General features: G+C 37.9%; 1 protein-coding gene across 23 annotated transcripts in view; it reads left to right on the top strand.

The window, feature by feature from the left end:
• nrxn1a (neurexin 1a) overlaps positions 1–12,438 on the top strand; it is a 177,403-nt gene that overhangs the window by 84,393 nt on the left and 80,572 nt on the right. For all 23 annotated transcript variants that reach the window (XM_084135474.1, XM_084135465.1, XM_084135466.1 and 20 more), the window contains one exon: positions 9,711–9,914. In XM_084135474.1, the coding sequence (XP_083991600.1) occupies positions 9,711–9,914 (204 nt within the window). The remainder of the gene's footprint in view (positions 1–9,710; positions 9,915–12,438) is intronic.

Raw genomic sequence — 12,438 nt, 5'->3', positions numbered from 1 at the left:
TCAATGCAGAAAGAATTGATTGAAATGATCTAATTACAGCATGTTGGGATTGATCTGCTTCTACTGAAAGAGCTGAACACCGGTGCACAAATATGTCCAGTATATACACAAGATACTATAACAACTGCACGGGTAGTGAAGCGAATGCAGATGATCTTCAGTGCTGGTCAGAATGTGTTACTCGTCTTTGCCATAACAACATGCTACGCTTAAGCAATATCCTGAACAATTTCTAAAATGTGGAAAATGACTTAAAGTCTCTAAAGCATGAAGAGTTCACTGTTCAGCTTATGAAAGGTAGCTAATACTTTATAATACTCTAGAATACTCATTCTAATGCTTTTTTTTCCAGTTTTCGCTTATGTTTTATATGATTTGATAATGTTTATACTTTCTTCAAAATGTACAAAATTTTGTTAGTGTGGTCTGCTAAAACTAATTACATTTTTTTTTTTTATATATATAATTATGTTTCATTTCAAATTATTCTAAGATAATTATATTATATACTGTATATTTTAGTCTGAGTAAAATGGAATAATTAAAGGAATAATAGTAAAAATTTAAATTGAAAGGAATTTTTGTTTATCTTGTGGTCTACTAAAATAAATCAATGTTATTTTATTAGATAAGTAGATTTAATTTAAAATTATTATATGATAATTCTACTATTTACTGTATGTTTTAGAGTAAAATGGAAAAAATAATGAATATGACATGACAATTTATTTTTATTTTTTTATGAAGTCTACTAAAATTAATTGATTTTTAAAATGATTTTTATATCAAGTCACCTTTATTTAAATAGTGCTTTATACAATACAGTTTTTTTCAAAGCAGCTTTACAGTGATATTGTTCAGTAATGATTCAATGATGCAAACAGTATTAAATTCTGTTGTAAAGCAGCTCTAAAAAGACGATACTAAAGTTATCCAGTTGAAATCAGTTCAGTGTTGATTCATTTCGGTTCAATATCTGTGTTCATCAATAGTGGAATTAGTTCAGCTGATCTGTAAAGCTGCTCTGAAGAAAACAGTGATGTCATCATGCAAAACCGTTCAATTATACTTAATTATATTTAATTTCAAATTATTATATTATAATTCGGTTAGCTCAGTCAATGTAAAACTGACAAAATTAATGAATATGAAACGACAAAAACTGTGTACACTTATAGGCAGATGGAGACAGGGTGAGTTAGGGTGAACAACAACAACAACAAAATTATGCAAAAAAAAAGAAGTTCCCGTAGAGTCTGGTTATGTTCACAGTTGGCCCTGCTCAGCTGTGTGGGGTGAAATAAACTCAGTGCATAAATCCATAACCATCCAGCTGCTCTCAGTACTTGACTTGAACAAAGCATCAAAGAAAAACAAACGCCCCAGAATAACATCTGCCCTAATTTCCTTTTCTATCACTTTCTATCACTCCAAGGGCCCTAATGGGCACTTACAGTGACTAAACTTAGCGCGTAACCTCTGCTCATCCCTCAGTACCTGATAGTTCCGCAAACAGAGTTTTTACCCTACAGCACTCGTTTTGTTTAGAGAGGCGATAGGATGTGCTACAAGCGGGATCAAACAGCCGAACCTTTATAGACTTCACTTTTATTTCCCTCAGCCACACCTGCTTGATTGCACGGTTGGCAGGTCGTTCATGTTGATTCCCAAGTCGGTATTTGTTTCATTGCCCTGGCCGCTGCGCGCCTTTAGACTTCATGAGGTGTCGTGTTGCGTGCAGAAAAATTGTAACATGCATTTACGGTGAAGGTTCTATCGGCATGCAGGAACTCACCACAAGCAAACCTGAATAATGTATGATGCCTCTGAGCCAACTCATCCTGTTTATCATGATTGTTGAACATACATTTCCCTAATCCCTGTGGCAACTATAGCTCCTGTGCACTGCAGTATTCTGGCGGGGAGGGCCTGCGGCTGCACCATGTGATTGCTGACTCTCCGGATGTCATCTAGCGAGCTAAACTCAAAGAACAGCGCAATTCAGGGAGTGTGTTAGCCTGGATGCCAGCCGAACTTAGCCCCGCCCACAACATTTGAGGTCGGGAAGTTCGGTCTGGACTTGATCCTATGCTCGAACCAGAGCTGTTCAGACCAATCAAATTGTCAGGGCGGGCTTTATACGATGATGGACAGATGATCAACAGTAATGTAATCATCCACGTCACCAAAGAGCGCATGGGTTGAATTCGTTTACAACAAAGATGACTGCCGCTGGAGAATTGAGATGTGTAGATTCCACCATCGCGTCTGTTATAGAAGATATCGACAGTGCATTCATTTAAAAAGAGGAACAGAGAACCGCTATCAAGGTATTTGTCGATCGGAAACATGAATGAAAAACATACGTCACTTACTCCGTTGCTCTGATTGGTTGTAGGTCTATCCAATTGAGTGCAGAGGCATTTTCTTTCCTGGTTCGGTTGAAACACGCCCCTTAATCACAGCCCAATGGAGCAGTATCAGACTCATATTCTGACTAGAATCTGAGTATGACGACGTCAGGCTAGGAGTGTGTATTCAGATTATGGCAGATTAGGCCTTTTGCATGATCAAATGCACTTTGACATGCCAATCACTCATGCAGGTGGTGGTGCAAGTTTGAGTCTGGCTTGTGTCATTTCCCAATCCTGTTCTCCCTTGACTGCACCATTTCCAGTTATTTTTCTGCGATCACTATGAATAAAATGACAAAAAGGCTAAAAATGAATTAGTGAAAGGGCTGTAAGTTGACAAACTATTGTAGAGCATGCTTCAAATGGAAGGAAAAAAAAAGCTAAATAGCGCTTATTGCATCTCCAATTAAAATGCTAGAAATTAGCCTTAGCAAGTCACAGTTTTATTCTAAAAATAAAATGTTCACAGTAATATATTTGTTTACATTTTTCTTTTTCTTCTGTAAATATCGCTGTATGTGACAGGTTATTGTAACTAAAACTACCAAAACCATAAAGTAAATTTCACCATAAAAAAAAGTACAATCAACTTGAATGTTTAAGTCATTTAAACTTAAATTGCAATAAACTGACTTTAAAAAATGAGTTGAATCTTGTATAACTTATAAAAAAGTTGAAAATTGCTTAACTTATTTTGATAAACAGCATGTTGTTATAACTTATAGATCATATTTTTTTTTTTACAGTGCTGCAACTACATGTCAACTACCAGTCATTAGAGTATTAGTAGTTAGTTGACATAGTTGCAAAGTTACATATAGTAGAATGACTGAAGTGGACTATCGAAAAAAAAGTGTAACCAAAACATTTTAAAACATAAACATTAACTGAAATAAAATCAAATATATGTATATATATATATATATATATATATATATATATATATATATATATAAAACAGTAAATATACAACTAAAATCCAATTTAAAATATTAACAAAACTATACTAGTATATCAATGATACTAAACACTAGTACACACTAGTATGTGATGAATTATGATTAGGCCGGTTAATTGATTGGCACATCATGTAATTTATTCAATTAAATTGTTAATGAATTGACAGCCCTGTTTTATTTGATTTATTTATTTATTTATTTTTACTTATTTATTCATGTTTGTCTGACAGAGTAAAAAGTGCTTCATGTGAGATTATGTGGTAGCCTGATGGAACGGGAAAGACAGAGACGGATGAGGTATTTATTCCTGCATAACAGTGTCTCCATTTGCATGTGTTGGGCTGATCCTGCATATCAGAGGAGTTGGACAGCACCGAGCACTAAATGAAAGTAGCAACAGATGGAGGGGCAGATGGAGAGAGTGACCAGCCATGTACACTCCTTTCTACCTGCGGCCCTCCAGTTCCGTCTCTCTCATTACAGACCAGGAGAGCGGCAGTTTGAGGAGCTTTCGTGACTGGTCAACGCTTGTTGCGACAAGATTTCCCTTAATTGAGAGATCTGTGTCACTCGAAAAGATAAAGCCGTTCTAAAGCAATGGGCAGTATAATACTAAGAATTTCTGTTTTTTTCCCCTTTTTGTTATATGAGGGTTACATTAAATCCATTCCTATATCAGTTATTTTTTGCTACTTTTCAAATGCCTTATGTATAGATTTTGTCATTTTACATTGACTTCCAAACATAAATATGAAAAACTATTATGATCTAAACAAGGAGTTAAATAATTATTAACAATTATAATGTTTATTGTGTGTAAATTTATATAAATATTTTTACTCAAATTGTGTCTGTCCTGTTGTGACTATATATATATATATATATATATATATATATATAGACATTATTTATAATTTTTTATATATATATATATATATTTTTTTTTTTTCTCAGAACTTTGTGTTCTTGGTTATCAAATTGGTCATTACGTCAGATATGAAATATGACGCATAAAGCAATCAAGGTAAATATCTATTGTGGAGAGAACATTTTTATTGTGCTGATATATTAATTATGTGTATTGAGGATTTATAACATTTTATGAGTTAAATTGACTTTTTGGACATTTTATTCCAAATAATTCCAAATAATTATTAAATTTTATTCCAAAAATGTTACAAATGTCATGTCCATGACCATCATTTCTATCATAATGCTATTACACACAGTATATAATTTTTTATGTGGTGGAAGTTGGAAGTGACATTATGAATGGAAATACTCATGATGTTTCAGAAAATTGCACACTTTTCATTTCATGCACGAGTTGGGTATCGTTAGTAGATATATTAAACTAGTCGAAGTGTGTTTTAAGAGAGTTATTTTAAGCCCACCGGGTCCAAAAGTGCCTACAGTTGAAGAAGCACCCTTTTATAGTGTCGAAATATGTGGACAGCTGAGCTCTGTCGATCACACCTTCAATTCTGTCATTTCCCGTCCTCCCTCTGTTCCATCTCCATGCTGTTTTCCTAGCATGTTTCTTCATTTGAAACCTCTGCAGACTTCTGCAAGGCACAGAGAGCGTCGCTCCCATCTTGTCCAGATTGGATGTGATGTGTGGGCTGTCGAGCGCTACGGATGCCATACTGCTGCGCTCTCCCGCTGTGTGACTGTTTGAGGAGGCAATGAGGGTCTTTCTGAACCACTGGCCATACCTCTCTTTTCATTATCCTCTCCCCTGGCGTGAGACTACTGCACTGGAGACGAGACGGGGGCTCGTTTGTCAAGCTGTCATTGTTTTGAGTCAGCCTCCTCTCTGGAGCGGGTCTCGGTGGGGAGGGCTAAAAATTGGGCTTTAGGGTTAAAGTGGGACAGTGGGAGCTCCTGCTCGGATCAGGTGGGCACCTGCTTTGTGGTTGTTAAAGTCTACATGATACTGTATTTGTAACCCTTCTCTTTCATAGATTGAACTTCTGTAATGTATGACTTCATTTTGGAAACCGATTGGACGATGAAAAGTTGAGGTTAAATACTTGAATGGAGCCAAGATGAATGAAGTTTGATTGTGAAACATGGAGGTTCAGGTTAGCATCACCTTCTAGAGTGTCTCAACGGATACCAATAATACAGCTTCACCGATGTGTTTTACTTGGTTACGCACAACAGTTCTGCTGTGGCTTTCGTTGGAACTATTATTTCGTTGCAAACAATGTTGCCAATACTTTGTTTAAACTGTAAGCTACGTCACTAAAGATTATCCTTTTGTTTGTTGAACTGTTATATAAAATCCATGTCACATTTTGCAATCGTGTGCATATTCAGGAAAAATTGCATTCCCGCTCGTTTAATATATTATCAACATTAAAAACAAGAACTCACACAGGATATGTATCTGCATCAAAGAGAGTTTGAGTCTTAAATCAATCTCAGTGCACAGTCTGTGTCTATATTTGTTCTTCATGCAAGTGCTTAAACCTCACTTTTAAAGGCAAATTACACGACAGTAATGGAGCGCGATTTGCTAAGACAGCATATTCTGCAGACAACCACGCTGCTTGTGTGGATGCAGTCAGTTTTGACCACAAAAGATGAGGTAATTTGATTGGATTTCATTTATTTGGCTATTTACGGCACTACCTTTTTCCTGTTTTTAAACTAAAGACGGCATTTTGCCTGTTAGAAATACATGCTCTATTTTAATGTTATTTTAAGATGGGATAGAATTAAATGAATGGCAATACGCTGTATACGCTCACATGCACCATTACTGAGCTTCATAATGTATTGATCTCTGCTGTGGCACTAAAAGATAGCATTACACATTCCTACAGGCCTCATAAATTGAGTTTAGTTACAATGACAAGCTGTTGTATGCTGGGGCTTGTTAGGTAAATCAATGTTTTGCAAGAGTTGAGACAATACTCATGCAACATGACTACGGTACCTTTTTTTAAATGGCTACATTCTCACGCACTCTCTTTTCCTTGGGGGTTGAATGTACATCACATCACTGTGCTGATTAGTATGCATGCTGCCGTACTTGTGTTCCTGTCTTCGTCTTGTTTTCCGCTAGCTCGCTCTGTTGTGTTCTCGGGCTCGGCAATGGTGTAACAGAAACAGAGGATGCTGAGACAAGACAGGCATCAACATTGCAGGAAGAGTGTGTGTCTGTGGGTGTGTGAGGAAAAGGGCAGCCTAATTGGTGATAGCCTGCAGCCTCATCATCTCCAGAGCTCCCTCACAAGCGAGTGATGTGTCTGTACTGGTTCCATGCCAGATGTTGTCCTCTGGCTGAGAGGCCGGTCTTTGCACAGAAGCAGATGTGTCCGGCCTCCATTATCGCGCTAAATTATCTAGGCATATACACAGTACTGAGTTCCTCATCAGACCTATTTTGGCTTTTTTTCTGCTACCTTTCTTTCTATTTTTCAAGGGAAACTCTCATACTCAGCACTTCTGTGGTTTAAGTGTCCTGTACCCATTTTCACTGAAATGGAGGCTAGTGTTCTGAAAACTTCTCAAAGTTACTTCACAAAGACTTAGTCACAATACTTAGCAATTACCAGATGACACAATTTGTAAATAGCCTGTCATTTCAGACATTTATAAAGTTACAAAAGATTTCTATTTCAAATAAAAGCTTGTCTTTTGGGGAAAAAATATTGCGGTTTCCACAAAAATATTAAGCACCACAACAGATTTCAACATTAATAATAAATAGAAATGTTTCTTGAGCATCAAGGATCGTGTGACAGTGAAGACTGGAATAATGATTGCTGAAAATTCAACTTTGCCATCACAGGAATGAATTACATTTTGATATATTAAAGGGATAGTTCACCCAAAAATGAAAATTCTGTCATCAGTTACTCACCCTCAAGTTGTAACGCTGTGGTGTACTCAGGAACAGAATGAAGATGAAATCCAAACAACACTTTAATAGTAACGCTCAAGAATCTAACAAGCAGGGAAACTCACGTTAACACGGTGTAGGTATTATGGTGACCGGACAAGGAGTGCAGGAGAAGGAACAACTTAAGTAGTGAACATAACAAGGATAAGTACTAAACACAGTTGACACACATGAACTAATAATGACGGTAACCAAGGAGACGGATGAGTAGCGGGAAACTGAACAAAGAAACATGTGACAGATGAAAACTCAAAAGTCCATGAACAAAACTAAACTGAACGTGAAGCCCCATAACGCCCCTCCCGGCAAGGCGCGTCCTCGCGCCATAGAAGATTGTTGACAGATGGAGAAATGGCGGAGGTTTAGGACGTGGCGAAGGGCTGGTGAAAGGAGCAGGCGGACAGACGGATGACGACGACCAGGGAGGAGCAGGAGGTAGCATCCATGTTGGAGAAGACGGGAGGAGTGGCCAGGTGGATGCGACCAAGAGCTCAGCCATTCCGGTAGCCCAAGGCGGAGTCGATGGCGGGAGGAGCCATGATGGTGATGACATCTGGGGAACGACCGATGGCGAAGGAGCCTTGGGAGGTGGAGCCCACCGCGCAGACTGAAGTCCGTGGAAGTGATGGGACGCTGATGATCTAGGCGGCTGCGACGGAGCCTCCGTGACGACCCCCAGAGATGGAAGTGGGGATCCAGAAGGCTGAGGATGAGCTGGTGTGACCGAGGGTGGAGGTGGAGCCTGAGGGAGGACGGCGCTTGCCGAAGTCGAAGGGGTGGAGTTCCGGAGAGCAGAAGACGGCCCGCAAGTCTGCAGCGGAGGCGTGGCGATTTCCGACCCAGGAGCCGGGTCGAGGTGGGACAGAATGCAGCGAGGCTGGAGGCGGAGCCATGGGCTCATCACACCCAGGAGGAGTAGGCTCCCAGCAGGTCCACGGTGTAACCACGCAACTGAGAGGATGCTGAGGTGACACAGAGGGACTGATGGGGGTGATGATGACTGGGTGGCAGGCTTGGCTGAGGACTGAAAATGGAGAGTGGCACAAAAACTGACAAAAAATAGAGCATTCCTGATGGCAGTATGTAGAGGATGTGATAGATGAAAACACACTCAAAGTCCATAAACAAAACTAAACTGAACGTGACACAAGTTAGTACCTCAAGTTGCTTCTGTCAACTGTTTTGTTGCCCATATTTTTTAAAATATCTTCTGTGTTTAGCAAAAGAAAAAAAATCATATATGTTTGGAACAACTTCAAGGTGAGAAAATGATAAATAGAAAACACTTATTTTAAAGTGTAATAATATTTCTCAATATTGCTGTTATACTGTATTTGTGATCAAATAAATGCAGCCTGAGTAAGCATAAGAGACTTCTTTCAAACCGACCACAAACTATAATATTATATAATAATTCCAAATCCATTTCATTGTCTTTATGCCATCACAAGCTGATTCTAATGCAAGCATATTATTTATCAAACAAAATTCATAGCAATCAATTCACAGATATTATATTTGTAAATATCAGGAGCAACTGTTATAATGGGACTGTTTATTAAACATTTTATTGGACTATAATGTCTTAACTCCTTGAAGATTTTTTTATTTTATTTATTTGATCAAAGATCGATTTTAAAAATCTAAATATTTTGGTGGTCTTATATTCTTATGGTTTTTACTTTTGTTCCTTTTAATATATTTTTTACCTGGTTTCTGCCACAAAAACTGAAGCTGACATGGTGTAAAAACAAACAAACAAACAAACAAACCAACAAAATAATTGGGTGTATGGGAGGAGTTTTGTGAATCTATTTTTGTTTCCAATTGATACCAGCCCAGAACCAGTTTTTATGCAGAAAACGTGCGGAGTGGTTGCAGATCTCTTTCGGTTGGCATGTGTGTCTCCTCTTCTCTTTCTGGACTGTATATCTCTGATTGAGCAGCTGGTGAGATTATGCTCTGAGACACTCTGAGACCTCGACTATCTCCCATTGCAAAATTAGTTGTCTAGAGATTCGGCTCACCAAATTGAATTGCTCTATAAAATAATTGAGATACTTATAACCAGATTAAAGCAATTGACGGCGGCAAACGGCGCTTCAAAAGCCCCTCAGCAGGAATACATTATGTGGTCTCTTCATAAACACTGCTTTGCAATATAACAAAGAAATAAAATGTGGTGTATAATGAGTCTTTTTTATGGCATTTATCTTCTGGTTAGACTGAGCAGTTGTGGGCTACTGCTGTGAAATGCTGTAGAGAATTTCAGTGTCTGGCTGTAAAACATTTTAGTAAGCAGTCATTCATCTGTCGCCATCAACACTGGGGTTTATGATCAGCCACGAGCTGCTGTCACTGCCCAGCACTCTCCTTTTTTTAGTGTTTCCTAAATTCTCTCTTCTCTTCTCTTCTCTCTCTCAGATGCCACCATCCTCAGTTATGATGGCAGTAAGTTCATGAAGATCCAGTTGCCAGTAGTGATGCACACTGAGGCAGAAGACGTGTCGCTGCGCTTCCGTTCCCAGCGTGCCTATGGTGTTCTCATGGCAACCACTTCCCGAAACTCAGCTGACACTCTGAGGCTGGAGCTGGACGGAGGACGTGTCCGACTCACTGTCAATCTAGGTACATCAACCAATTGGAGTGCTCACCTTAACGGCTAACTACGCACATACATAGCATGGAATAATTTGTTTTCAATTGTTTTCAATTTGTTCTTGATCTATCTATTGACTGTTAATAAATTTGAGTTTTACTATTCAGATAAATTTTTGCCAATATCTCCCTTTTAATATTCAGGTAACACCCACACAATAACTTGGCTATGGGGACTTATTATATGAATTATATTCACACTATAGACATATTATATTATATTATATATTATATTATATTTAGTGCCGGGCAACGATTAATTGCGATATAATTATTTTGTATATATAAATACACACATATGCATGTATATATTTAATAAAAAAAGTGTTATTTATATATAAAATATTTATATTTATATATAATATAAATTATGTATAAATATATACAGTATATACATGCAAATATTTCCTACATTTATACATGCATGTGTGTGTATTTATATACAGTATATACAAAATAATTATACACAGTACACACACATATATTATGTAAACACAAACTTTTATTTTGGATGCGATTAATCACGATTAATCGTTGCCCAGCACTAATTATATTATATTATATTATATTATATTATATTATATTATATTATATTATATTATATTATATTATATTATATTATATTATATTATATTATATTATATTATATTATATTATATGTTTTTGTTCCCAGAGTATAGATAAGTGTACATTAGACACACTTTCTCTCTCACAGATATTAAACACTTTAAACACTTTGTGTTGAAGAGAAGGATGTAGAACCTTCAACGGCCAGAGTCTGCGGCCAAGCGCTCACTCCCAGATGAGCACGCTGTAGACTTTCCCTACCAGAGAGTGCACAGTCCCTGCCACAGTACTGATACACAATAGTCCTACATCTGCATACTATAGACTCCCCACTAGAGCGTTACACGTGTCAGGAGTACTGACAAGCCATTGTTCTGCCCAGTACGTTTCATTTACATTTCCCCAGAAGCCACTACACTTTCCTCCCTCGGTTGCACAGCTTAATATTATACAGTCTTGCTCCACTAATAAAGTACCACCTCTGCTGTTCGCAAGTTCAAGCTAGTTCACAGTAAGTAAATTTGAACATCGGTTGTTTAAAGCTAAAAAAGTTCCTCTGCTGAACTCTCAAAACTCTCACTAAGATGAATGCCATTTAACATGTCCGCTTACATATAGCATGTCTAAAACCTCCCAGTCCCAGCAGGCTTAAACTTGCACACCTCGGCATGCACAAACAGACATGCACCCACACAAACACCAATCATTTCTTCTGGCCCGGAGGGTACTGCACTCGCTGTTAGGGTGGACACACGTTGCTCTCTGGCTGTTAGCGGCCACGATTTTCACTGTGGTTGACGACACGCGACGAGCTGCAGCCTCATGGGAAAAAGATAGAGCTGGATTTGTGTAATGTTCTGAATTCCTCTCGGCCCTCCACTCCATCATAGCACACACTGAAGCATGGACAGCCTGGGCTGAGCAAGAGAAATATCGATTCTCCATTCCAGAAGTACGCTTTGCAAAAGATAGTAATGGGAAATGGGGCCTCCTCACAGGATTCAAGCAAGGGTTTATATTATACAGTACCAACCAGAACAAAAGCTATTGTGTTGTGCTGTTCAGTAAGGTGTCTCAGCGGTACTGTACTTTTTAGCGTTTAAAGACAGCTCACCTTGAGTTTTTTTTTTTTTTTTTTAAACCCAGGATTTAGGTTTTAGTATTAAGGCAGATTCACATGGGAACATGGGGTTTGGAAAAGTAGCTGTAGGCTGAACATCCTGAATGTTAATAAGTGATATCAGGACTCAACAATAAGAACTTTAAGTGTGAGTTAAAAGTTGACAGTTTTACAAAATGTTAAGGTTAATGTAAAGGTTTTAAAAATGTGTTATATTATATCTGTATAATTTCTAAATAAATAGATGAGTTAATGTTGGATGATTTATTATATATATATATATATATATATATATATATTAGTTTGGTGGGAACAGTTAAGAAAAAAAAAAATCCTTGTTGTTGAGACCTGAATAGAATTTATTTAAAAGCAGTATTAGTAGCATTAATAATGATCCTGTCAGGATCTAGCCTTTAGGGAAATTACCGAGAGGTGTGTTCTTTATTTTCATGCACACACTCAAACCTTACCCATACTGGCTTTCCTTACAGCTTCACTGTGAGAACCCTTCATACAACGTGTTATTCCTACAGTTCTTCTCACATGCAAGCAGGAAAAGTGAACCTCACGTCAAGGGCTGTGGGTTTTTTCGGAGTGTTTTTATCTACAGGAGCATTCTGAATTCAGCTCTTCTCCCAGGAGGCTAAGGCTTACCGTGGACACGCTCTGGTGCTCTGCTGCGACATGTCCATAAACACACGTTTTTCCTCTCCCTCTTATCTTGCGGCCCTTTTCCCATTTCCAAATTCGTCAAATATGAGCCGTTCTTTAATTCGTCTGATTTTACTCATTAAAGGGAAATGGTTT

Source organism: Abramis brama (assembly GCF_963993115.1).
Source record: "Abramis brama genome assembly, chromosome: 14".
Taxonomy (NCBI): domain Eukaryota; kingdom Metazoa; phylum Chordata; class Actinopteri; order Cypriniformes; family Leuciscidae; genus Abramis; species Abramis brama.
This window is presented reverse-complemented; position numbering and strand designations above follow the sequence as displayed.